Genomic DNA, 27747 nt, shown 5'->3' on the forward strand with positions numbered 1-27747 from the left:
CGGAAGATCCCTGGAGGTAGAGGGTTTGCTGGGGCTAGTCAGTAAGGGCAGAATAAGTGCATGTGGCCTTATAAAGAAGGGTGGAAGTACCCAATGTTAGGGATAATTCTAATTTCTGTGCTAATTCCCTTCAATCTTAGAGATCATCAGCTCTTTTGCTGGAATTAGGTTTTTTTTCATTTTAACCCTGGAGTGAGACCTTTTTCGCACTCATGTGTTTTTACCCGATTTGTATTTTGTGTTTCCACTTTTTTTGGAGTCCGACAAACTCAATAGGCATCTACTTTTTGTATGGTGACACACAGCACCTTCATTGCAGTGTCTCAGAGAAGAACAAGTTACTTACCAGCTGGTAACGTTCTTTCGACTGGATGTTCCTCCAACGTATTCCACATCTTTGACATGTAATGTCCACAGCTGTGTAAATTGGAAATGTTTTCGGTAGAGGGCATCCTGCGTCGATGGCGTCAGGTCGATGTCCATCGAAGGCCTTCGTCGAGGGCGACGTCACCGGATGTTATAAATAGGACGCAAGGGCACCTGTAGCCTCAGTTTATGTTTTCTCCCCCCATAACGTGTGACATGCACATATCAAATGCCCGCTTGGCTGCACAGCCTTGCAAAGCCGTAAGCTGCAATCGCATAGGAAATTCTCCAGAGGGGCAGGCTGGGAGGGCGATGTGGAATACGTTGGAGGAACATCCAGTCGAAAGAACGTTATCAGTTGGTAAGTAACTTGTTCTTCGAATGGATTTTGTCCTCCAACGTATTCCACATCTTTGAGACTCCCAAAGCAGTACCAGAAAATGGAGGGAAAAGAATTTAGAGTACCCAATCAGATGGGAGAATAAAGAACCGCCTTACCAAAGGCCATATCTTGACCCATGAAGTATATCAAGGGAGTAATGTGTAACAAAGGTGTTGATAGAAGCCCATGTGGCTGCATCACAAATGTTCCAAATAGGAACTCCCCTCTGCAGGGATGTGGAAGTAGCCACGCCCCTAGTGGAATGAGCTCGCAACCCATCAGGAGGGTCCTTAACAGCCAAACGGTAACATTCAGTAAAGGTGAGGATAATCCACCTAGACAAGTTCTGTTTTGTAACAGCCTGGCCCAATCGGTGACCAGCATACCCCACAAAGAGTTGATCATCCACTCGGACCCTGGACATCCTAGAAATATAAAAGCTGAGATCTCTCCTAGGATCCAACATATGGAGTCACTCCTCATCCTTGCTAGGATAAGGAGGATGATAGAAAGAAGGAAGAACCACTTTCTGGCTCAAATAAAATTCAGACACGACCTTAGGTAGAAAGGATGGATGTAGCCTCAGTACAAACCTATCCTTGAGGAACACAGTAAAGGGCGGCTTAGATGAAAGTGCCTGCAATTCACTCTGCGAGCGGAAGTAACCGCAACCAAGAACACCGTCTTGAAAGACAACCTCAAAGGACAAGAGGGCAAAGGCTCAAACGGAGCACCCACAAGGAATTTCAAAACCAATTCAGATCTCAAACCGGCACCTGGAAAGGGGACGGTGGGAACACATTAGTGAGGCCTTTAAGAAATTGTGAAACCAAAGGAATCTTAAAGTAAGAACATTCTTCAGACGAGCGCTTGAAGATAGACAGCACTGCTAGGTGACCTTTAATAGTACCAACTTGAAGGCCCCTGTGGGCCAAATAAAGTAAGAAAGACAAAACCATGGGAACGGAACACTGAAAAGGATCAACATTTTGTCCTCTGCACCAGTCACAGAACTTAGGCCAACGGTACAGGGATTTTGTTGCTGGCCGCCTGGCCGAAAGCAATACCTCCATCACTTCATCCAGGAGGTCCCAATCTTTATACCTCAACCTAACAGATACCAAGCGTAAAGGTCGAGGGTCCTGACCTCTGGATGGAGAACCTGACGCACTTCCGGATGGCATTGGCGGCGAAGAGATCCACTTGTGGGGTTCCCCAAAGGGCGAAGATCTCCAGAAGGACTTCCTGAGCCAACTCACTTGTGAGAGATCGTGCTCTGCCTGCTCAGCGCGTCGGCCGCAGCATTGTCCTCTCCAGCCAGATGAACTGCAGAGAGTGACGTTTCCTACTGGATTGCCCAGAACCAGAGCTGCATTGCCTCTCTGCACAACGAGAGTGACCCTACCCCGCCCCTTTTTTGTTAAGGTAATGCATGGCAACGGTGTTGTCCGTCATGATCAGGGCGGTCTTACCCTGCACAGATGGCAGAAAAGCCTTCAGGGCCAGCCAGATGGCCCTCAGCTCTAACAGGTTGATGTGGAGTTTGGACTCTGACGGAGACCAACGATCGCTGGCGGTGAAGTCCTTGGCATGAGCTCCCCATCTTGTGAGGGAAGCGTCCGTCACTACTGTCACCTCCGGCCATGGTTGCCGAAACGGTTCCGCTCGTTGGCCCACCACAGAAGATCCTGGGAGACCGAGAGTGGAATCAGAACGGGACCCAACATCTTTCCAGAGAACTGCAACCACTGCATCTTGAGGACCGATTGCAGGGATCTCATCGTCTGGCTTCTGGCACCAGAAAAATGCAGGATGCCATGAGGCCGAGCAACGTTAAGAATTCAAAAGCCAGGAGACTCTGGGCATGTTGAAACTTGTTCACCATCTGCACAATGATGAGCCCTTACCTTGGTTGGTGTGCACTTCCCCAAGGACGTGTCCAACACAGCCCCGATGTACTGGAGCAGTTGGGAAGGTGTCAGATGCGACTTCTTGAAATTGAGGGTAGAAGCCCAGATCGTGGAGGGAACGGCAGGTGAGACTGAGGTGAGCCAATGTTTGCTCTGGAGAGCGCGCATGGATCAGCCAGTCGTCCAGGTAGGGGTAGACGTGAATCCTCCCTCGCCTGAGATATGCTGCCACCACCAACATTAGCTTGGTGTAGACCCTCTGGGCAGAGGTCAATCCGAATGACAGGACCCGAAACTGAAAGTGCGAGTCGCCAGCCGCGAAACCTCAGGTACCTTCTGTGTTTGGGATGAATCGGCACATGAAAGTAAGCATCCTGTAGGTCCAGAGACCCCAACCAATCCTGAAGTTGAAGGGCCTAGAGGACTTGAGAAAGAGTAACCATCTTCAACTTACCCCTCCTGAGAGGTTTGTTCAACCAACGTAAATCCAGGATGGGTCTCAATCCTCCGTCTTTCCAACCCTTGTTCCTCTCCGCTACAGGCACCAGTTCTATAGCCAAATTCCACTTCCAGAGAAGTGTCCAAACCACTGGCATCATGAAGGGTTTGCCTCAACTCTTCCAACTGGCTGTCTCCTGAAAAGACAGGAGCTACATCAGGCTCAACAGGGTCCAGATCGAAGTCTGACCCCTCCTCATATAAGTCATCCAGAAGGAGATATAAACCCTGCCTCGGGACAGAAGAGGGTCTGGAGTCCACCACTGGCCTCACAGACTTAGAAGTAGCCTTCTGAGGAGGATCCACAGCATCAGGGACCTCAATCAGTAAATTTCAGGCAATACCAGAAGGCGTCGAAGGCTTCGGCATCGAAAACACCAACGGCTTCGGCGTTGACAACGGCGCCGAGGGTTGGAACGAAGGTACAGCTTCGACGTCGGTATCCGACGGACACGCGCCGATGGAGTCGACGCCGCCCTTAAGCCCTTGCCCGGTTTCTGCAGTCTCGCTGGAGACCAGGAACGAGACCGGGAAGCATGTCTCTTGCAACTATCCTGAGCCTTCTCCGAACTGGACCTCCAAGGTTCCCGATGAGTCGTATCGAGGAACCGAGCACGAAGGCGGAGAGACACGTTAGTAGACCGTTCCTTGCCAGCTTCGTCAGAAGGCACGGACGGAACTGTGCCCTGCAATTGAAAAAAATCGCCAATATCTGCTCCCGAAAATCAGCCCATTCCTCTGGAGTGGAGGACTTGGTCGGACCAGCCACTTTCCTCGTGGCACCATCCTCTGAGGACGGGGGCAGGCCACCAGTGACAGCGCTTCCTAGAATGCCGAGAGGAGGATGAAGAATGGCGGGAACCACTCCGGGACCGAGACCCCTAGGACTCCTCCCGACGGGGAGCATCGCCCCTCAAGTCGTCGGTGGACATACCCTTGGACTTAGATTAATGTGACTTACTGGGTTTAGAACCCCTACCGACCTAAAGCTTTCCCTTACGCTCCCGCAAGGCCTTAGAAGTCAGCGACTGGCATTTGGAACAGTCGTCGGTGTCGTGACTCATGCCCAAGTACCACAAACAAATGCGATGCAGGTCGGTTATCAACATTAAACTTGCAGTCCCGGCAAGTCTTGAAGCCAGACCGCTGAGTCAGATGGGGTCGAAGAAGACATCTTCACAAGGTAGAACACCAGGCGCACTGAGTCTCCGAAGCAAACACGTTTGCGGAAAAATGGAACTGAGGCTACGGGCGCTGTGTGTCCTATTTATAACATCCGGTGACATCGCCCTTGACCGAGGCCTTCCAGGGACATCGACCCGATGCCATCGACGTAGGACGCCCTCTGCCGAAAAAGTTTCCTAACTACACAGCTGTGGTCATTACATGTCAAAAATGTGGAATACGGTGGAGCACACAATCCATTCGAAATCCTTTTATATTTCTCACACGGTATGAATACCTTTTCTTGTGTGAACCACAGTTCCCAAGAATATTAATGTGAAATTGACTTTACTTGCCTTTTCTCTTTGTAGGTCCAGCACACACCATCTTATGTGGAGTGCTGGGGGTTACCTAGTAGCCCCTTATCCTACTCTCTCATGTAACATTGTTTGTGTTACCCTCACTACTTAAATAACTGGTGGCAGTGGTTTATTTTTTCCTACCATTGCGCTTTTCTAACGCAGGCTGAACCCTCAGCTGCAGTACAGCACCCATGCATGGCCATTTTGTCAAAATGCACCGCCCTCCTTCGCTCCCCGACCCCCCCACCCCTCCCCCCCCCCCCTGAGTCTTCTTTTTTCACCATTTTCTGCATGTTTAGACAGGTTTGAGCCCTTTCTTTGTCTTCCATTTAGCCGGCTTCAGCCCTGAAGCCCACCTCTGGCACCAGTTTGTCTGGAAGGACAGGATGTGAGGGAGGCTCCCGAAACTGTCCTGTCCTTGGTCTCTAGGAATGAGGAATGCCCGAATGCAACCAGTCCTGATTGGATGGTTGGCTGTTCTTTCTTAAAAGGCAAGGGTTTTGGAACTAGAGACCGAGTCGACCACTGGGAGAAACACCAGACGAAGAAACCATGAACAAAGTTTGCTGCATCCGCCTGGACCTTTGAATTGCCTGGTGGAGCCCTGCTGCTGTGCTGAAACGCCTTTTTCATTTCGACAGAGAAGCTCCGGACGGAACAACTTCTCCCCTTGGGTTAGTGCGCCCAACTAACCCCGAGACAAACTTCACTGGACCATCTTCCCCGACTGGCTGTACTACTTTGTTGCTCTAAGAACCGAATGCCAGGGGTCGAGTCATCTGTAGTCGAATGAAACATCTGATGCTGTAACGAATCCGGCTAGAAGCAACAAAAGAAAAGTAGCAGGCGCCCCTCTATAGAAAGAACATGGCATGACAACCTGTTCTGTGGTTTTTACCCACTTTGAGAGGCTGCCGCCATCGCTTTTTGATCACTGTACTTTTCACAAAGGTAGAATTTCCATTTGCATATCAGTCTTTGTCCACCTTTTTTGTATTTTTGGAAGGAACTTTGGTAACCATAGCAAAGCCATGTTGCCAATTCCCATTTATTGGAGACTTCTGATGAGGGTCTGTGGTGACCACGTCAAAGGCTGCCGAGAGGTCTAGTAGCATTAGTGCTGAGGTGATGTTGGAGTCAGCGTTCGTTTTTAGATCGTCCAAGATGGATACTAGTGCTGACTACGTTTTCCCCCCCATAGGTCTGAAACCAACTTGTGCCAGGTTTAGTATCCGTTTGCTTTTTACATGTTCCAGGATTTTTTTTGTATGGTATCCATACAAAAAGTCAGGAGAAAAGTGTCAAATGTAGAAATGACTGCATCTTTTTTGCAGTTATTTCTCCAATTTTGGGGACATTTTTAAGAAATATAGGGTTGTGGGGAGACAAGTACTGCTCCAGTTGCATGTGAATGGTTCATGAGATTCCGCAAGTATTCCACAGTAGTCTCTTGGATGAGGACGATCTTATAGATATATGATGGGCAAGGGTCTCAGGCTATCCTGCTTTGTTTCACAAGGTTGGCAAAATTCTTTGTCGAAATTGGTGTGAAGTAGTTTAGTCTTGTAATTAAATCAGAGGTTTGCTGGTTAGTGGAGTTGCCATTTGTGTTCTAGAACATACTCACAATGACTTGTTGAATGTTTACTATTTTGCTTTTTAATTGGTTTGCAAGGTCATCATTGTAGCCAAGGTTTCGTAAGTCGATTATGCCGAACATCTTTCTGGGTGTTGTATCCTTTTGAAATGTGTTCGACGTTTGTATAGTCATTTATGGTATGCAAGCTTGTCCCGTTGGTCGTAGTTTTTTTCTCCACGCTTGTTCCTGTTTTCTGTTTATGTTTTTGGTGGCTCTGAGGCTGGGTGTAAACTACCTTGCATAGTTTGCTTTTGCAAAGGGGTGAAGGTTTTTTTGGCGCAAAAACATCTAGGGTTTCAATGATCCTTTGTCTCGGTTCTTTCGTCCATCTGAAGCATGTCTAAAATGGTGCTTGGTGGTTTTGTGGATTCTAGTCTGTTGAAAACCATGGTATTTCGTGATTCTATTTTTTTCAGAATTGGAATGGTTTTTAGATGGTCGGTTTGTATTTGTGTTGGGGGGTGGATCACAAATATTAGGTTGTCACTCAAGAAAATGTAAACCGGTTTCTTTTGCAAACAGTTGCATCTAGGGTTTGCCCAGCTGAGCGAGTCACTTCATCAATTGTTGCCAATGCACTGTTAATAGTTGATGCTAGTTATTTGGCTGAGTCGATGTTTTCTACTTCAAACCACATACTTCTGTCTCCGAATATGATCAGGTGGTCTTATTTGATGAAAATGTTTGGGTATGGCATCTACAAATGAGTCTGTGAAAGGCGAATTGTACAAGGGCCGTCTGTAGACTAGCATAAATGAAAGATTCATTTGGTGGTCAATGGCTAGGTGGAGGAGAGATTCACAGCTTGATATGTTTAGTGATGGTGCTGCTCTGATCTTCAGGTGATCGTTGTGTGCAACGGCGGGACCACCTACTCTTTTTCCTTTAAAGTTTGCTTGTTTCAGTTTGAAGTTGTTGGGTGTCGATTTGTGTGCAGCTACTATGAACTCTCCCGTTAGCCAGTATATAGTGAGAGATGGGATATCCGTTCCGCAATCACCAAGATCGTATCTCTCTGTGCTGTGTTTGGACATCGCTCTGGTGTCAACTAGGTTGCAGCAAATCTTTGTTTCCCGAGGTATGTCTGTTGAGCGTGGTGTCGGTAACTGGATTTAGCAAGAATTTTTTTTTCCCTTTGATTCTATGTTGCGATTTGGCATGGGAGTTGTGGCAGTCGTTTGTTGCTTACATTTCTTCATTATGTAGTTCAAGAATGTAGTGTTTTTTGAGTTGATGTGGTTTTGGGGAATGTCTGTGTTCGCAGGGATGGATCTTGTGCTCTCGCCAGTTGGTTGAGGAACAGTATGTGTAGTCATTGGTTCAACTATATTTCTTCTATCCCGGTCAGGTCTGTCCCTTGTGTTTCCAGCGTCCCGCTCTGTGTTGTTTAAGTGTTTATGGGTGGCGATTGTTGAGGTGAGTTGTAGGTAGATAGTGCTCTCGCAAAAGAGCTCTCTTCCAAGAAGCCATTGAATGTAGTTTATTTGGTGTTAGTTGGTTGTTTGAGGTGGTAGGTTGAGATGATTGGTGGTCTTCCTGTTGGATTCTTTTGAGGCGTCTTCTTGTGCGTCTGTTGATCCTAGAATGTTAAAGGACATTTGTACTGCGCACTATTACTACCGGAGTGGTCCCCTGGCGCTCTGAAAGAGGAAGAGGGGGGGGGTTAGTGGGAAGAAGCTAGAAAAGTGCAAGAGAGCAGTGATGTGCTGTTGGCGGCCTCAGCCCGGTTGGTCCGTTGGCTGGGCCTGGGGTGTTTGCGGCCGGTAGTCGTCGTGTACTGTTGTGCAAGTCAATGTGTGTTTTTATTTAGTTGCAATGTAGTGAAGTTTGTGCGGTTTGTTGTGCTGTAGGTTTGTGGTTGTGTTTGGTTTGGAGTTTGAGAGGTGTATGCAGAGGGGGGAATTGTTAGTGCAATTGGTTAGTTGGCATCTTTATCCTGAATTGAGGCGCTGGGCTTCTGTAATCTCCCCAGGTGGGGTTCGGGAGCACTTCTGCGCCTCTTTTCTGATCTGGGTCCGTCCGGCCTTCAGGTCCCTTTCACATCTGGTCCCCTCCTCCCCCAGCCTCCCTCGCAGCGCTACCTGTCTTACCTTCCCACTCATATGGCTAGTGCACCTGACAATGTCCACAGTTTAGATAGTGTGGTGATTGCCAATATCCCGATAATTCCGCCACACTGTGGTACATGGTTGCAACTAAGGGGCGAGTGCGGGTGTTGAGTGGGATTAGGGTGGGTTGTTGACTCAGTCTCCGTGGGTGTCTCCTGTGTTCCACTCTAACCGGCGGCCGTCGTCAAAATGTGACATTTTGTTGAGGTTTTTAATTGTTGGGTCGGGGCTTGCTGGTTGGTTGTTTGTTCCATGTTTGGATTCGGGGGTGTTTTAATTATGATCTAATAGACTGAATCCATGATAGATCCAATGCTGGAGAAATTATTTTCTTGGTCAATATTCCTGGATAGCTGGTGCCTCCGTGGGTGGTACTGTTTAAGCAGTATTTTGTAGGGCTATCAATCCAGCGGTTTGTATTTTGTTGGTTGTAGGATGTTGAGATGAATTTCTAAACTCTGGCCTGGTCGACAGAGTTTAGGAGGCCACACTAGTTTATAGTGAACAGGGTACCCCTGGGAGTTCAGCCAAACCAATCAAGGCAAGCTTTGCGAATGGTCAATGCCAAGTCTCAGGAGAGGCGAGGAGTCAGGGGTCCACAAAATTAAGTATACAATGACAGCAAGTACAAAAATACTATATTATAGGCCCAAAAACACCCTATGAAAAATAAATCAAGCGGGTATTAGCACACAACACTCTACATATTAAACACAGTTAATACAGTTCACCATATACCTGAACGAAAATGTAAGTAGTTAGGCAAATGTATCAATAGTCCACAGGAATAGAAGCCCTAACTTTAAAAGTCCAACCCTAAGTTGAATGGGACCTTGTGAATAAATGTTCACAAAGTAGCTTTAGAAGTTGGGAAAAAGTTGGGAAATGTTCCTGTGGGTGTGAAGATTAGTCCAGAAGACTTTCAAAGGGGCTATACAGTTAAGTAAAAAACTTGTCCTAGCTTCTAGAGCAGCTTTTGCAACAAACGTATTAAAATCAATGGGAGTACAAATCAAAGTTCTTTGAAAACTTTCTAATGGAGGAGCTAGGGGCACCAGTAAGTATTGAGCCTACTCATCGCCCTTACTCCGATTTCTACAAAGAACTTGGTAGGTGGAATTGGGGGGCAGGAGGAGGTCACTGGAGGTAGCTTTTCCTAATGTTGGATCCAGCAGAAGACTCCCAGGAACTGCAGATTCAAACAATGTTCTGGTCGCATCCTGGAGCAGAGTGCAACCCTTTCCAGATTAAAAATGCAGCCGGCACCAATGCAGGGTTCTTCAGGACAATGTAGCAGACAGGGGGGGGGGGGGGGGGGGGGGAGGGGTGGCCGGTTCCAGCGACAGTCACAGTACACTGGCAACAGCAGGCATCTCAGTCTAAAAAAAAGGAAGCCTTTCAGAACAGACCCCGGTCTATGCTGCGACGCTGAAACTTGGCAGGAAGGCGACTTGTAGGACTAGCTGGAGACCACCGAAATTCCGGCCCATAACACTGAACGGTGGCGCTTCTAGCACGGTAGCCTTAAACAGAGCTCCTCGGTCCACCAGGTGGTCGAGGGACACTTCCGAAGGCTCCAGAATCACAAGAAGGCATCAAGACTAGTTTGTCCCACCAGTCCAAGGGTCTCCTGAGATCAGGTAGTCCAGCTGGGCTTCACCGGGACAGCAGCTAAAATGGTCACCAGGCCTCATCAGGATTTGTCCTCTTATCTTCAATCGTCTGCACAGCTACACAGGATACTTGGCTCTTCTTCTGATCTGCTGGAATGGCTGCAGGACTCCTCTTATTCTAAATTCAGGTGAGTGATGAAACTCAGCCCTCCAATAGCAACATCTGCACCACTCATGTACACCAGCAATAGTCCAATCAGGGACCACTGTAGGGCTGACTCATGTATGCACACTAGGCATACTGGCTCCAGTATGTGGATTGGGACCAGACAGTCCTCGCCCACTTCCTGAGCCCATGCACACATGGGATGCACTAGCACGCAAAAAACAGCAGCTTTCCTGGGAAAATGCATGACAATAAAAAGGAATGTCTGACTTCAGAAGGCAGGGAGGCAGCCAAAGAACAAAATGGCCAAAGAACAAGCGATCATCTTAGGACACTAGCTACAGTTAATAGCCAGAAGCGGTTAACATGAATGAGCCAACTGAAAATATAGCAAATATTATAAAAGGGTATCTAAATGTAACTACTGCCACCAGCAAGTCTTCAAAAGTATTCAATTGCACTGCATTGGAAGATGCTGTGTGCAATATGAAAAAGTTAACCAAACAGGTAACGTGTCAAAAGAGAAACAGTGTCCCCCATACCAACAGTCTGAAGGGCTAAACAGTTTCCGAATAACAAATGAGCAAAAGGGCAGTGAAGCAGAAGGATTCCCTTCTCTGTAATAAGCCAGGACAAGGTGTAAAACAAAAAAAAGGCTTGGGGTCCATAGACTATGGAAGGAAAGTTGCCTAAAAAGAAATCTTTCCCAACATAGGATAAAAAATAAATGCCACGGGGCCCATCGGGCTGGAGTTGTTTCAGGGCTCAAAATGAGATTGTGATAATGCACCCTTTGTGCTTAGTCCACCCACACTACGCCCAGAGGTAAATTACCCACAGGCACACTTACGAGGGAACACTATCACAGGGCCATGAAATCAACTGGGTGAAATTTTATCTGGGGATTGTGTCGCTTGGGTAAGAGATCAGGGTCTAATCTCAGGGGTGCAATAATATTTCACAGACGCATACATTCACAACGGTAAAGTGCTCTCGCTGGCACCATGGCACCACTTCACCATGGGAAATTTCAAAGTGGGAGAGTTTCACAGTGGTATAACTTCAGTGGCAGGACCTCAGCTGTATTATCTCAAAAGGGGCAAAGCCTCAGAGTGGCACAGGGGCAGAAATGTCCCAATGGCAAAATCTCAGTGGTAAAACCCTCATATTGGCCAAATGTTCTCGGTATGGTATTGTATTTATTTATATAGCGCACCTGGCCCGAAGGCATCTGGGTACATATCTTAGGTTACAATCACAGCATCAATATACATAAACATGTCTTAGGTTCCATTCCCAGCATAAGTATACCATTACAAACATACTATACAAAGGTGAGATGTATACAAAAAATTACTGCTGTTTAAGGTATTACAATCCGGATAAGGCAGTTGCAGTGAATAAGCTAAGTCTTGAGTTACTGTATCCCTTACTTGGTCCTCTGTGATCCTTTGAGTCAGCACGGGTTACCAAGAAGGGTTGAATGCCAGGCAAACAGGCGGTCATCCTTCGCCAGTCGCCCAGGCAAGGCTGCCCTGGGCGGGTCCTTATAGAGTGCTGTTCTGGATCTTGTGACACCCAGCAGCACCAATCTGGGCCTGGGGAGGGCTGGGGAGGGCTGGACAAGGAAGGGTCAAGGAGGAGACAAGGATTTAAGTAGAGGACTGGGAGCTGTGGATGTAGCAAGGATGTGGGCTCTGGGGAAAGCAAGGCCGAAGGCTTTTTCTTACCTGGAGGCCGGAGGGAAGAGATGTGGGAAGTAAAAATATCTGTTCCTCATCCAGTTCCCAAAAAGGGGGTTCCATAACTGGTGTCTTACCGCCACCCTACCAAACAGTAGCCAATCAATGCCTTATGTCCTTCCCTGACCTTGCATATCCCCAAACACAGGTACCCATACCCGGCATTCTACAACCCCCACCTTCAAACATATAACCCATATCAGGCACCTTGTCACATGCACCCAATCTCTATAATGCAGGAACCCATACCTGTGTACTGTCGCCTCCACAAACAGAGCCATACCCGTTGTCCTTTCAGCCCGTCACCATCCCCAAGCCTGGTGTCGAGCATTTTCACACTCTTGCCCCCCCAGCAAATAACGCATGCATACATACATACATACACACACGACACCACCATACCTGCATAACCATACTACCTCAGAAAATCCTTGGATCCCATTCCCCTGTCCACCCCAAGGCAACGTGTTTCTGGACGCGCGCGACTTCCCGAGAGAGAGAGAGAGAGAGAGAGAGAGAGAGAGAGCGCGCGCGCGTGCGCGACTTCCCGAGAGAGAGAGAGAGAGAGCGCGCGCGCGTGCGCGCGACTTCCCGAGAGAGAGAGAGAGAGAGAGAGAGAGAGAGAGAGAGAGAGAGAGAGCGCGCGCGACTTCCCGAGAGAGAGAGAGCGCGCGCGACTTCCCGAGAGAGAGAGAGCGCGCGCGACTTCCCGAGAGAGAGAGAGCGAGCGCGACTTCCCGAGAGAGAGAGAGAGAGAGAGAGAGAGAGCGAGCGCGCGCGACTTCCCGAGAGAGAGAGAGAGAGAGAGAGAGAGAGAGAGCGCGCGCGACTTCCCGAGAGAGAGAGAGAGAGAGAGAGCGAGCGCGCGCGACTTCCCGAGAGAGAGAGAGAGAGAGAGCGCGCGCGACTTCCCGAGAGAGAGAGAGAGAGAGAGAGAGCGAGCGCGACTTCCCGAGAGAGAGAGAGAGAGAGAGAGAGCGCGACTTCCCGAGAGAGAGAGAGAGCGAGCGAGCGCGACTTCCCGAGAGAGAGAGAGAGAGAGAGAGAGAGAGAGAGCGAGCGCGCGCGCGACTTCCCGAGAGAGAGAGAGAGAGAGAGCGAGCGCGCGCGCGACTTCCCGAGAGAGAGAGAGAGAGAGAGAGAGAGAGAGAGAGCGCGCGCGCGACTTCCCGAGAGAGAGAGAGAGAGAGAGAGAGAGAGAGAGAGCGCGCGCGCGCGCGCGACTTCCCGAGAGAGAGAGAGAGAGAGCGCGCGCGCGACTTCCCGAGAGAGAGAGAGAGAGCGCGCGCGACTTCGAGAGAGAGCGCGCGCGCGCGACTTCCCGAGAGAGAGAGCGCGCGCGCGCGCGACTTCCCGAGAGAGAGCGCGCGCGCGCGCGACTTCCCGAGAGAGAGAGCGCGCGCGCGCGCGACTTCCCGAGAGAGAGAGCGCGCGCGCGCGCGCGACTTCCCGAGAGAGAGAGCGCGCGCGCGACTTCCCGAGAGAGAGAGCGCGCGCGCGACTTCCCGAGAGAGAGAGCGCGCGCGCGCGACTTCCCGAGAGAGAGAGCGCGCGCGCGCGACTTCCCGAGAGAGAGAGCGCGCGCGCGCGACTTCCCGAGAGAGAGAGCGCGCGCGCGCGACTTCCCGAGAGAGAGAGCGCACGACTTCCGAGCGAGAGCGCACGAGAGCACACAACGTCCGAGAGAGAGACAGAGCGCAACACTTCCGAGAAAGAGAGAGAGCGCACGCGTGACTTCCGAGAGAGAGCGCACGCGTGACTTCCGAGAGAGAGCGCACTCGCACGACTTCGAGAGAGAGCGCATGACTTCCGAGAGAGATATCGCACAACTACCCGAGAGGAGAAAGCACGCACGACTTCCGAGAGACCGCACACCACGGCCCGAGAGCGAGCGCTTCACGTACCGAGAGAGCGAGCCACTTCCCGAGACAGTCTTGCCGTGGCGTAGTTCCGTGTACACACGAAGTCCCCAACCCCTCCTCACCCCCAACACCAGTTGAGGAAGCTCTCTGCCCTCAACTCCCATGAGTTTCCTTAACGCTAGGTTCAGGAAACTGCCTAATGTCTCGCTGTATCTCAGACACATCAGCCAGTAAACTGCTGCGAGCGGTAGTCGGGGGCAGAGAGCTTCCTGACCATCGGGGTGTAGAGGGGAGGTTCGCGGCGCTAGTAGCATATCGCTGCACGCATAGAGACAGTGCTAGAGTGTTTTCAAGCGTACATCTGAGCGGCGATATGCAACGACTTCACAGACTATCTGAAAGTCGTCCCTTTCTCAACAGCCCAAACTCAAACAATTAAACAGCCCAAAGCTGTATGCATGTCTCATGGTTTGCACCCATTTTACTATCAAGGTGACTATTCAGATAGAGGAAAGAAGCACCATAACCTGGGCATTTGTCCACTAGTTATGCCGTTTGTTTCCAACATTACTCATTTTATCAGCCCCTTTCGTTTCCCCTCTAGTAAGGTGCTGCATGAGACATTTCCTTTGTTTGGCATAACAAGGCCGCAGATTTATTTTTTACATATACAAAAACCACTGCAAACAGGTATTAAACTTTTGATCCAATAGGTGTGGCGACTGCTCCTCGTCCTGCTTCCCCCTTTTTCTCCATACTGATTGCAGGCATAACTCCCCCAAGGCCTTCGAGTCTGAGAAACCGCCTGCCCCTGCAGGTCTTTGCGGACTGGGAGAGCGCCGTTTGTTGGGGGGAAGTTGAGCCCGAACGAAGTCCTCCTCTCTTGGCGGGCGCCCGGCTGCTGGAAGAGCTGCAAGTGCTCCCAAGCCGGGCGCCCGCTGTACTTATGCGCCAAGCCACGCCCTCTTTCTTTGTTGCCCTTCGCGGGCTTTCCGGGGCTCTTGGCGCCCTTTCCTCTGCTCTTTCGCCCTCCTCTCGGGGGGGAGGGGCAAGAGAGCGAAAAGGAGTAAGGCCCCTGCCCCGGTTATCGGGGTGCCTCCTCCACTCGCTGCACTCCCCTTCGTCACCTTCATATCAAGTGTGCACTGCATGTTCAAAAAGAGTGAACGTTTGACTTACTAGCATTGACATGTTTGATAAATTGGTGGTTATTCTTATGTTACTGAAATGCCCTTTTTTTTATGGAAAGCAGCCAGCATCCTATATTCAGGGCATGCACATCTTTCAAAATGTAGCTCCATCCCCCCAGTCCCGCCCACACCACTGACAATCCGCCTGCAGCCGCGCGAACGGGAAGGAGTTGGGGAGATCCCCCAGTAAATGTTGTCAATTTACACCACTGTGGCTAATGACCGGTTATTTGCTCTATCCACCCGCATAGACCCTTTGCCGGGCTAAGTCCTCGTTTTAACACATCGCAAACACGTGTCTCCCCCCAAAAGGAGATTCTTCTAATTACTACACCACAAAAGTCCAGTCAGAACAAATCAATTATTCAACCGTTTATTAGTCAACAGCCGGGCTCTGCCAAAACAGTTACCGTCGGTGTAGACGAGCAAAGACAGCCATGGCAAAGTCATCAGCAGTCCCTTAGGAAAATGTTCCACTGATATGAAGGAATACAACTGAATCTACGAAGGACAGTGTGCCTTTAAATAGGAGACCGACTGACCGAGGACAATCTCGCTATTACTAAGAGTACTCTTAGCAGCGCATGTCAATGGGCCGGGTCCGAGAGATCCAGCATCAGCTGTCTCGCGGCCTGCCTCCGCCCTACAAGGGTTTACCGAGCCCCGAAACTTCGCGGGGTGTGGAGGGGCGCGGGGGGAAATGCAAGCGAATGCATCTCGTGTTATTTGCTGGCTTTGTCCTCTGCGTATGGCGCTCTGTTTTCTTGGGCAGCAGCACAGCATGGATTTGGGGCAGGACACCGCCCGGCCCTGGGCATAGCAACGTTGACCAGAAGCTTGATGCCTGGGCTCTTCGTCGTTGCGGAAAGTCAGCTGTAGGTGACTGGGGATAATGCGGGTCTTTTTGTCGACCCAGGCAGCGTTACCGGCAAGACGGAGGATAGATAGCACGACGGCTAGACCAGTCCGCCGTCGGCCTACTTGGAACTGCATGCCTGCCCGGGAGGAACAAGTCTTGGCCTTAGCACTGGCCTTCCCGCGTCCAGACGACATGCGTTAGTCTGAACTCTTCCTTCGCTCAAAGAGAAATGAGGGAAGCTGGGGGCTCCTCCGAGTCTGAGCTCCTTCCCCCAGCCGAGGGTGCGGAGTGGGGGGGGCTGGGGGGGCGGGGAGGGGTAGCGTGTTCCAAGTTCAAAAATGCTGCTTAAAAACATTCACTCGTTTTCTTTTAAATGTTTTTTTTGGTCGGACTACCACACAAATACCTTGTAATTTCTGTACCCTTTCCTTTGCGTTTTTTTCTCACAGGTTATGTTTATGAAGATTTTATATGCTTGTCAACTGCTTAAATCACAAATGACAGTTACCAGGAAATAAAACTGTGGGTCAATGGGTGCCAATTTTTGATTTTCACTACAGGGGCAGAAATACCTCTGACGTGAACATAGGTAAGCGACCAGCCCAACCCATGCCCTGGCCAAACACATTTAAAAGCATTTGTTTTTTTTTAATAAGGAATTGCAAAATCATACGATTAAGAACCAGTTTACAACATCTCAACAATGGTCTCTCACAATCTGCTGAGCTACCCTAGTAGCCTTCTACTGTAGAGCATGTCTATGGGTCCCTTCAGGGGCAGTGCTAGGATAGGTAGCATACGATGTGCAGGGGGGCCCCTTATTTGCATTCACCGTGGCACGTGATATTACAGAAAATTATTTCTCAGAATGAGTCTTTAATATACAAAATATCATGGGTAGTTCCATTAAAAACACTTTGCCATTAATAAGGAAGGAGACAAATACAATGCGACGCCCAGTATATTTGTCACTGTTGACATTTACCTATGTGGCAAGATCAGGAGTGAGGCTTTATTTTGTAGTAGCAGACACAATGAGAAGGGAGCCTCCTCAATGTAACCCCTGTGCCTTCATTTGTAGTAGCAGACACAATGAGAAGGGAGCCTCCTCAATGTAACCCCTGTGCCTTCATTGGAGGAGGTGAGCAGGCCACAACTGTTTGGCAGGATGCAGTAAATTAAAAGGGGAAGCAGGGAATCCCATAACAGAATGTTGCAATGGCAACTGAGCAGGTTAGGTGGTGCTGAGATGTTAGGTTTATCTCTTCCTGTAAAACATATGTTTTTTTCCCATTGCTGTTGTCAAATGTGGTGTTTTGACTATGGGATGATACAATTCACTTGCATCACAAGGTGTGGGAACTTCTGGCCCCATAGCAAAAATCAAAAGATGGCACCTATGAATATATGCACAGTAAGTGTACATACATTAAAAAGAAATATACAAGTTTGATTCAATTGACCTTTCCCCTTAGAAGAAAGTGCACAAGGTAAATCTTTCTTTGTAAATTGATGTACCTTGTAAATGTTAATGCATATTTCATGACTGTAAACGTATCCTTAAAGAGCCCTTCTACCCACGGGTCCGGAGCGCTCTAATAATAAATTAAACAAAACAGCATTGGTATTTTAAAAAACAATCAACAGCAGAAAATGACCCGAGAAGGAAGATTTTCTAATAACTATTCGGTCAAAGTGTAAACGATATCCACCTTTTAATCCCAACAATCTATAGTGAAATATGCACAGGAAAACAAAATCCCAGTAAGAGACCTTTGTTTTGATGACACTTTTCTGTGGTCTTGTGGGTAAGCGTCTGCACTTGGACAACCTGGGTGAAATCCTTGTAGCAGAACACTTGAGCAAGTTTTCCAGACTCAAAAATACCAAATCGGGTTAGTGGCCACGCTCTGAAATAAGTGTTCCCACCCACATGCATACTCTACTTATGCCACAAAAAAAAAATAAACACACATGGGCACAATGAGGGAAAATATCTGAGATTACAATCCCTGGGCATATATAAATGACATGCTTGCCTGCTCATCGTTTGAGCTTGCGCCCATGGTTGGCTTTGAAAGGTGCTCTGAATTTATAAATATGGCTTAAACAGTACACACAAATATATACATCCTTATAGAAACAGGTTAGGTAACAATTGTGAAATTATACTCTTCTTGAATGGGAGACTACAAATACCAGAATGCAATTCAGCAGAAGGCCAAACCTCCTGCTGCCAGACCCTCCAAGTCTGCATACTCCAACACGTTAATTGCACCCAGGACACGTAGAGTTTGTGCAGGTGGGTCTAGCTTCCCTGCTGTGGCTGCCACCACTTGGAATACCCTTCCACCGCACATTAGACTAACTGACTCCCATGCCTCCTTCCGCAAAGCCATCGAAACTTGCCTCTACCTATAGTCACTCTTATGTGCGTTTGTGGCTAAGTATCTATCTATCTGTGTAATGTTCATGTACCGTCATTTTCAAGTGTCCTTGGACGGCTGAACTATAACTCATTAAGTAGCCTTCTTATTCCACAAAGTCCTCAGCATTCATGTACTGTATCTTTCAAGTGTCCTTGGGCGGCTTAACTGTAACCCTTTAAGTAAGCCTTCTTATTCCTCAAAGTCCTCAGCGCCTCGATGCCCGTGGGCTGTAGTGCGCTTTACAAATATAAATAAATGGCCTGTGAGTTTTGAAAATGTACTTTCAAGACTTAGAATAGTGTGATAAAAGGTTGCTTACCCGTTTCAATGTTTGACAAATAGTCTGATGACAATATTACATGCTACCAAACATTTACTATTTTTGCTGTGTTAAATATGAACATTTGAACATTAGTTTAAAACAGCTCTGCGACATATTTTAAGTTGCCTGATGGGGGGTGTAAATGTAGGCAGCTATATGGCGTTTTGTGTATTCTTTTGGAATAAAAATGACCCTTTTAATTTCTTAACTAGGAAATGCCTTGCCCAAAACAATGGTCTCTTAAATGAGCCATGACTTGCAAATCACTGCAGACTTAAAAGCTAAGCTAGATCAAAGAAAGTCATTAGCAGTAATTATAGGGCCTGCAGTGTCTGATGGGCCGCTGGGAAGGGGTATTTGTCTTAAGAGAATCACAATTGCTTGGAAGATGAGAGAGTGGCCTCCCCCAGAAAAAGCACGAATTGTCCAAGAAAGCAGCAGAGCCCCTCTTGTGAACTGCTACTGCCTGCGGGAGAGTGTGGGGAGGGTGTTTAATGTACTAAAAGGCACTGCGTTAACAACGGTATTTTGGGCGCACCACTACCATGAAAGGGATTTAAAGTGATGTACAGTGTGGAGTTGGAAAGAAGCAGGATTAAACACATCGCAGCGTTTTTAAACTATTATTTTGAACATTTCCTTTGAGTGGAGTTAAACTGCCAGGTCGGCTCCCTCTGAACTCCACCGCCTCCGCCAAACCCCTCTTTAAAAGGTCTTCTATTTCCACCACCGCTCCTACGCTGATAAGCATTCGCCCTCTCACTGTTAAATTAATTTAAGAACATGTAGGTCTTAATTTCGTCTCCATTTGTTTTCTTTCCTCCAGCATGTGCGCTTTGATTCTGCAGCTTCTTTTCCGGGGACCTCCAGGCACTATTGTTGTGCAACTGGCTCAGTCTGTCTTTATTCTTCAGGAGTTGCACTATTCATAGCTAAACACATTACACCGAATAGGGCCTCCAGAAATTTACTTCAGGACTAGCCAGGTATATTTGTACATTTTAGTGGCATGTACAGTGGTAAAGCTCTGACCTGGAAGATGTAAATAGTTGCAACCTGTTGAACCTCTCTCAACCCAAAGAAGGTCGTTAACCAGTATGTTGTAGTATCCAGAAGGCCAACTTCCGGGACCCGCATTGACTTTTGCATTACCTTTTTATGTTTGAGTATAAATCTTTTTGGGAACCACAAACATCCCCCTTTACACAATCCCAGAAATTAAAGAACTTCGGCTCATGATGTTTCAACATGGTAGCTGCTTTCAGGTAGTTTTGCAAAGACAAAAGACTCAATTGTTTGAGGGTAGAGGCATTGGTATAAAAAAAACTATTATAACCCAATTCAAATTCGGTTTTTGATGATTATAGAGGTAATCTTGCAATAAGACAAAATGATCTTACAGTATTCAGTTTTATCCATCGGCAACTAACAATACCAGCGTAAACTCACCAGTAATACACCAACAGGACAATAATCTTGCACGTTTGTAAGAAAAAGTCACAACACAGATTAAGGAAATAAAAATCCGATATAAAGCAGCAGCTAAAAGGCTGTATTGCTGTATAGGCACATTGCCATGTAATAAGGTAACATTATAAAAAGCAAAACTTACGTTGTGTGCTAAACTCTACAAGAATCCTTGCATCTGCAATGGGAAAGTCAGAACTGTACTGCATTTTCTCGCTCTCTGGCAACATTTCTGCCTTTCTGCGCAGCGGTTGCACAGATCCTGCGATCCCTGGAAGGCAGGCACACCGCACGTTTAAAGTTTGATCAACTAATTATTCTTTTTTAAAATCTTTTTTTACAAAGCTCAAGTGTGATGCAATCGAAAATGAAATCGTCACAAAATTCCCTTGTATACTGTTCCCACTTCAATATCGGGAGGTAGTGGGTAGAGGTTCACCAGGAAATCGTGAATCAAAATGAAAACATGACATACCTACTTCCAAACCCTCGAAACCCCAACCACCCACTGGGATATTAACATTTCACTAAAAGCTTTCCTTGGGGGCTGGGAGAGTGGGACCCCAATTAAAGTGCAATTTCAGGCAAAGATGTCTTAACTAGAATTGCCATGTATGACTTCTGTGAACGGTGGGCCAAGCGTTCGTGGGACGTCTATGAACAATCTCTGAAGCAATGTTCAGTACCTCTTCCAACATGGCATCCAGGCTTAATCCCATGAAAATCTCTATTACGTTGTCCATGTGTTGCATAATTTAAATGGCCAACAATACAGGAAGACCATATTTACAACATTGTGGCACAAGGGTCTAATTTGGGAGCCTTTTATAAGGTAACTTTTCCTGGGAAAGGATCTACGAGGAACTAGGCTGATCAATGAAGTTGGCTTATTCGCTCACAACCACAAGTAACCCCAAAATATCCTTCATGTCAAGACAGAACCGTAAAGCAGATTGCATCAGCTTAAAGGAGACAATGATCCCGTTTGTGCATGTGTTTGCTAGGAATACACCCATGTGTGTACATTTGGCCCAGTAACCGCCACTCCAGCAACTAGTAAGCTCTTTGCAAAACATATTGTAACAATATATTTCAATATAGGCTTTTAACAGTCTCAGCACTGAATATTTTAGTTCTTTTGCGAACAGGTTTTTTTCTAACTAAATTGGGTCCTTCAATGAAATTCTTCTAACTTGATAGCTTCTTTTAGAGTAAAACGTACACGCTCTCCGTTTGGCAGGATACCTTTTAGAAACTCACACCGAGGTGCTCTGCTCATTAATGACGCGTCTTCCACTTAGCTTCATAACTAGAAGGATAATGTCACAATTGCTTACACATCAGAAAGAGTGCCTGAGAATACTGATGCATTTATTTGATGCCAAAAACCAACAGTGGTTTTAGCAGTTCCAGTCCAACAGGCACAAAGTCTTTCCTAAATCTCCAAGAAAACAGTCAAGAAAACATTGGTTGGTATTCTTGTTATAGGCTCGACAGCTCATTAACTAGTGTCCAAGTAGAACACTTTAATATAGAGGAATCAAAAGAACATCCGACAAGCTACACCTCTTGGGCTGATAGTGTAATAAGCAAGTTGTGGCACTCAAATGGTTTCTGGTCAGTGGACTGCGTTTGGACTTTGAGGGGGCAGCAAATAATCCTTGGGCTAGAACCAAGACACAGCATTGAAATCATCTCTATTGTTAGTGGATGTACACCTGATACATACTAAGTGGCAACCCAGCCCCCCTACTCTCTTCAGTGCTGTAATATCTGCTGGGATAGTGTAGTCTTGCTCACAATATTATCACCATCAGACGAGAGCACGACATGAACATGCTAAAAGGATTGATTACAATCAGCACTTGAGGGCCATCATTTGTTGGATAACCGTAATTGGTGAACACCCAAAAATAAAACTATTCTGCAAACCTGATCAGCAGATTGGATTAATTGCAAAGGACTTATCCAGCGAGGTATTCATGTTGGGCCAGGTAAGACATCACTGGTCATACCCTCAGATACCATCTTCAGTAGTACATCCACAAAGAACCACGATTCTAACAGCCACTACATTGTTTCACCAGTGCTGATTCTTGGACCACTTGCATGTGTGAACAATGCCAGAAGCACCCCCTGTTCCAATAAGCACTTGAGCAAAGTACAATTATTCACTTCTGCCAATACACCGTAGTAAATAAAACCTCCAAGCAACTTCACTTTATCAAATTACTCAAGTATCCATCCTCTTTGGCACACTCATATTTCATGTAGTATTCATGTATTCATCCAAATTGTTCAAACAACTTTTTTCATTTTCAAAACCTGATCCAATTGTTTTATGTTGAGGGAAACACTCTTAGCAGCACCTCAACATTCAAATATCAAAACCAATAAGAACCAGAAATCTAATCTCAAATGTCCATTTTCTTATAGCTGCGCCTACAAGTAAAAAGTTGCATTTGCATCCCAGAAAACATATCCCTTAAGACAGAAATGGAGAACTGTGAATGGTAATGATAGAACAGCTTTGCGATTAAGTAGCGAGGTCCATGAAATCGGACTATTCCAGTTTGAAATGAAATCCAGACTCTTCCTAGCTAAATGTTCCCGTTTTGCTTTTACAATGGGGCTCTTTTAACTGCCATATTTCTGAGAAGACTCGCTGAGGCCGAAGTGCAGAGTGGGTTTTGTTTTTACATGTGCAATGCGAGAAAGTTACGTGCAATGAAAGCACTTATACGTGTTTCAGCTGATGCAATCAGTTTTCCAGGCCTAGCCTGACAAAAGGACACCCCCTCCTCACCCCGAAAACGCTAGCAATCAGAAAAATGTGTGTGAAAAAATAAAACATTTTACTTTTGCTTCAGAACATGCAGTAACTCCTTCGTAATTAAACACAGACATGCCATTGCTGCGGTACCTTCACGTCGCATTTCACGCTCTTTGCGTTTTTCCTCTGCTCTGCGCTCCCGTTCCTTTAGCTCTTTCTGCTGCTCCCGAGCCTTCTTGTCTCGCTCCCGCTTCCTCTCCAGCTGCTCCAGGCGTTCCCTGCAAACATTAAAGGGCTCCCTAAAATTTTCACATTTAATGTCAGATTATAAAGAGGTTGTCTTAATGCTTCATTGTCAACTTTATATTGATAATGTTACAGATGACGCAGAAGCATCACGAGGCCAGAGCATGTCAGAACTGTGAACTCAAGACCTACAGCTTGGACGCCTTGAGATGTACCATAAATATGAACTGCAACGGGACACTTTTAGCCATCAAATTACCTTTTTCAGAGAGCTTCCCGTTTAGCTTTCGAAAAATGCTAGCAGTAGACATGGAAGGTACCATAACTTAAATCTGTTTTACCCCCGAGTAAATGAAGGCTCATAAAACAAACTGCAGTTGGCAAGGCTGCAAAAGCTACCCGCAGCAGGATGCCAATGTCCAGGAAAGCCACCAGGGAAACATGGATGCTGTAGCAATATGTTGATGTTTAAGTATGCCACTTAAGTTGCATATGGATGGGGCTAACCTCTAACGAGAGGGGCTAAAGTGTCCATTGCCATTACAGAAAGGAATGTGGTATGGACCCCAACACATGCAAGGTATCTGGGTACTGATAGGCCAAAAACTGGGAAAATCAAACAGTGCTGCTTTCAAGCTATACCCTGTTCTTCAACATCCCCCACTGCTGTTGGAATTTGTGGAAATAAATCTGTGCCCCCTAGCCAAATAGAATATTGAAGCATTACTTTTCCAAGTTCAGTACCACGGTCTTAGCCAAACACGGGTCTCGTGATGCTACTGTACACATTAGTTAACACGTCTGCGTAATTTTGTATGTAGTTCATCATCCACCAGTGTTTACCACAATTCCGAAACCTTGAAGTGGGTCAAACCATCAAGGGATGTGAAGACAATGAATGCCTTTATTTGAATTACCCCACCCCTTGTCACATTTACAGGGAAAGAAAGCCACATTTTCTCGTTTTTATTGGCCTCTGGGTCACCCTCTGAAAACTGTGCCCAAGCCTTTAAACGGGAGGCCCGTAAAGAGAGTAGTGGTCACCCAACCATCAACCAGGCACGTAAGGCAGAAAAAAGACTGGGGAAACGTGTCAAGTAGATAGGTTTAACAACTCTGGACAGTAGAGTTAAAGCTACTCTACTACTTGAAATGCAAGTGTTATCCCCCCCCAACAAAATGACTTCAATTGATTTGCACATTTATCATACAAAGAAATAATAAAAGATTTCTTTGTATGCTCACATTTTTTTCATTCTAATCTTAAGTGGTTTGAAATGTACCAAAAAATATCTTTCCCCTTTAATGGCCAATCATATTCAGCACACTAACTCTTTCCAAGTATTCAGTCAGTGTGTGATTGGTACCCACGAGGAGGCGAAAACCAACTAAAGGAAACTAGCATTGGCAATGGCAAGCATTTGGGCTTTTTGGATGAATGGGAAAATCACTTGCCAGGCACTAACATATTGGCATCAGCTGGTCATTGAAGGTAGCAAGTGCAAAATGGTGCGAGTAGCTGGGCATCTAGTAACTGTGCCTGGCAAATGCCTAATACTTCTACAGAAGCCAACATTGTTTGCTTTGTCAAAGCTCGTTATTAACAGGACTTCAGTGAAGCACACAATGCTTATACATGTTAAATGTTAATGTTAAAGGACATTTGTACCGCGCACTATCACCACTGGAGTGCTCCCCTGGCGCTCTGGCGGCTCTGAAAGAGGGAGGGAGAGGTGGGCTAGTGGGTGAAGGCTGGAAAAGGGCAAGATTGCAGTGATGTGCTGTTGGCAGCCTCATCCCGGTGGTTCCGTTGGCTGGGCCTGGGGTGTATGCGGCCGGTAGTTGTCGTGTGCTGATGTGCGAGCCTATGTGTGTTTTTGTTTTGTTGTTGCAGTGTAGTGAAGTTCGTGCGGTTTGTTGTACTGGAGGTTTGTGGTTGTATTTGGTTTGAAGTTTGAGAGGTGTATGCAGAGAAGGAAATTGTTAGTGGTATTGGTTAGTTGGTATCTCTACCCTGGATTGACCAGTTGGGCTCGTGTAATCATACACGACGGGGTGCTTGCGCACCATGTGCCTCAGAAGGTGCCCGTTTTGCATTCGAGGCCCCTTGAGCATTTAAGCTGTCCCCTCCATCCGCTCCCTCAATAACTTCGCATGCTCTTCACCCCCATCCACATGACCAGCGCACCTGCTAGTGTCCATACTTCAGATTGTGTGGTGATTGGTGGTATCTCGTCCATTCCACAACCCCGTGGTACCTAGTTGTAGCTGTACGGGCGGTGGGGCGACTAAAGGCATACCCGGTTTAGACATTGCTACTGTACTAGTAGCTGTTTACAGCTCCAATTAAGTCATTAACTCTCAGAAGACCTCTATGAAAAAACACTGGCAGGCACTTCCAGTGCAAAATCTGATGGTAATGCTTGATTAAAGTGCGCTTAAAGAGTTCCCCTGTGGGAGTGTTATGGGACGGGAAAGAACTGAATCGGAATGGCCACAAGGATTAGCATGGGCAGTCAACGGGTAGCAAATAACTTAACACCTAACAAGCTGTGTCCCTCATATGCCATTTCTCCCCATCTGTACTCGAACGCAATAGTTTCGGCTTACAGGTGGCTCTGACACCTAAGGTGTATGTTGCTTACCTGTAACTCCTGTTCTCCAGCATTGGTATCTTTCGTGGATTTACATGCTTTCAATATTCCCCACCGACAGGCTGGGAATCCTCTAACACTTTATTATAGCTTATAATAGAACGTTTAGGCTTACTTTAGTAGCCCAGCAATGTCCCCTTGGGTGCCTTCTACCTCAGCCAATGGGACAGTGAGCAGCCCCACCTAGGAGGCCATCTTCAGATTCCAACCCCATAGGGATGCGACTTGGTGTCATTTAGCCTTGCGCCCTTAGGGGTGGCAGTTGGGCGCATGTGAATCCATGAAAGATACCAATGCTGGAGAACAAGAGTTACAGGTAAGAAACATACTCCTTCTCCAGCATTGGAACCTCTGTGGATTCCCATGGTTTGAATAGATTGTTACAGCACAGTTTCAAATCATATTTCACAATTAATCAAATACTGATTCAAGTCACTTCGACCTAAATAGGTATTTCTCAAGGCACAGTATCAAATTGTAATTCACAATTAATCAAATAATACTGTTCCACACATTACAATGCAATGGTGCAATTTATGCACAATCAAGACATTAAGAGAGCAACAGGAGGCAAGGCATAAAATAAGCAGTGTCGTATAGCAATGTTAATCAATTCTATAGGTTTGCTAATTAAATTGACACTTGTGTAGCAAAAATAGCTATTTAAGTTACCCGGTTCAATGAAAGCACATCTCACCCTGCATTCCTCTCTTGCCCTCTGGCCTCTCTACCCAGTTTTTCCTCTGTTCATTGCAGTAATCATCTCCTCCACTAAGTGCAAAAGGCCTGTGATGGATCGCTATACCAGCATTTCTTTTTCTTCAAATAATTGCAGGCCAGAAGTAATCGGAATGACACTTTTTCATTAGGCCAACTATATCCTGTCTGGAAAAGACCAGTATGTTTTAACTTTATATTTATTTTAAGACAGTCATGCAGTTCGATTCCTTACATGATGCATAATTGCATTAAAACCATGCAGTGTCTCCATGCTTTACAGTAAAGTTCAGGTTAGTATATCTAAATCTCAGTGTTGACTAGATTTAATTTTATCGGGGAAGATGCATCATGTAGGCTAGTTAACACTTTTGAAAATGTGCATGATTACACCGCCAAATACTTTGGATGGTAAACCTAGTTCTGTGACCAACTGGTTGATACATCTGCAACTGGGGCTCAACCCATGAGCAGAACCCGTTCTCCTGAACAGTCTCTCTCATCACCCTTTTGTTTTATACCGCTGGTATGTAAGTGAGATGGCCACAAACTACAAGTTTCCACCGACTTTGCCCAGTTCTCTGCCTGTTACGCCATCCACTCTTCTTAGTCTCTTATTTTCCTTGCTCTTACACAATGAATACACAAAACAAACTAGGCATGTACGCAAAATAGTGATCAATAGTTCCATCCAGCCTGTATATCTACAATAGCATCCACCATATTTAGCCTCCAGAGCTCAAATGCTCTATGATTATGATTGCCTTGTACAATAGCACAAACAAGAGGTGGCCGAACGGTTTTCAGAGCCTATTTATCATATCTATTTGTGTCCATTCATGGAGCTAATTTTACAGACAATTTTCTAGGGCACAAAAAGTCTACTCACCCACTCATATAGTCGAGCAGATTTTATGAAGGGCGAGTTACCACTTGCAGGGGGCGCCTGAAATTTGTGTTTAATATTTACTTTTGTTTGCAGCATGGCTGACCCCTGGGTGGCAGCAGCGTGCCAAACATAGTGGGTATTTTGTGACAATTTTACAGAAAGTGTATTTACATGTGTTTGTCATCTGTTGCCAAGGGTCGAGTGCAGTTCTCTTAGGTCGAGTAGGTAAACAAGTTACTATACCTGCAGGTCTAGCAGAATTTTAGAGAATTTGCAAGGTCTTACTCTATTTCACTAATGGCTTCATCGGTTTTCAAAAATGCTGTATTGTTGCTTATTTTATGTCTTGGGTACAAACAACTTCTGGTGACATTAAAAATATTAGTATA

General features: G+C 46.6%; 1 protein-coding gene across 6 annotated transcripts in view; it reads right to left on the reverse strand.

Moving 5' to 3' along the window:
* Nucleotides 1–27747, reverse strand: part of LOC138472139 (cyclin-dependent kinase 11B-like) — a 945042-nt gene that overhangs the window by 575509 nt on the left and 341786 nt on the right. For 3 of the 6 annotated variants that reach the window (XM_069610147.1, XM_069610148.1, XM_069610150.1), the window contains exons 6-7: nucleotides 23003–23151; nucleotides 20225–20350 (exon numbers count right to left, since the gene is read on the reverse strand). In XM_069610147.1, the coding sequence (XP_069466248.1) occupies nucleotides 20225–20350; nucleotides 23003–23151 (275 nt within the window). The remainder of the gene's footprint in view (nucleotides 1–20224; nucleotides 20351–23002; nucleotides 23152–27747) is intronic. The other 3 variants (XM_069610149.1, XM_069610151.1, XM_069610152.1) reach the window with 3 other exon arrangements.

The sequence above is a fragment of the Ambystoma mexicanum genome, chromosome 8 (genome assembly GCF_040938575.1).
Source record: "Ambystoma mexicanum isolate Mex_15411 chromosome 8, UKY_AmexF1_1, whole genome shotgun sequence".
Taxonomy (NCBI): domain Eukaryota; kingdom Metazoa; phylum Chordata; class Amphibia; order Caudata; family Ambystomatidae; genus Ambystoma; species Ambystoma mexicanum.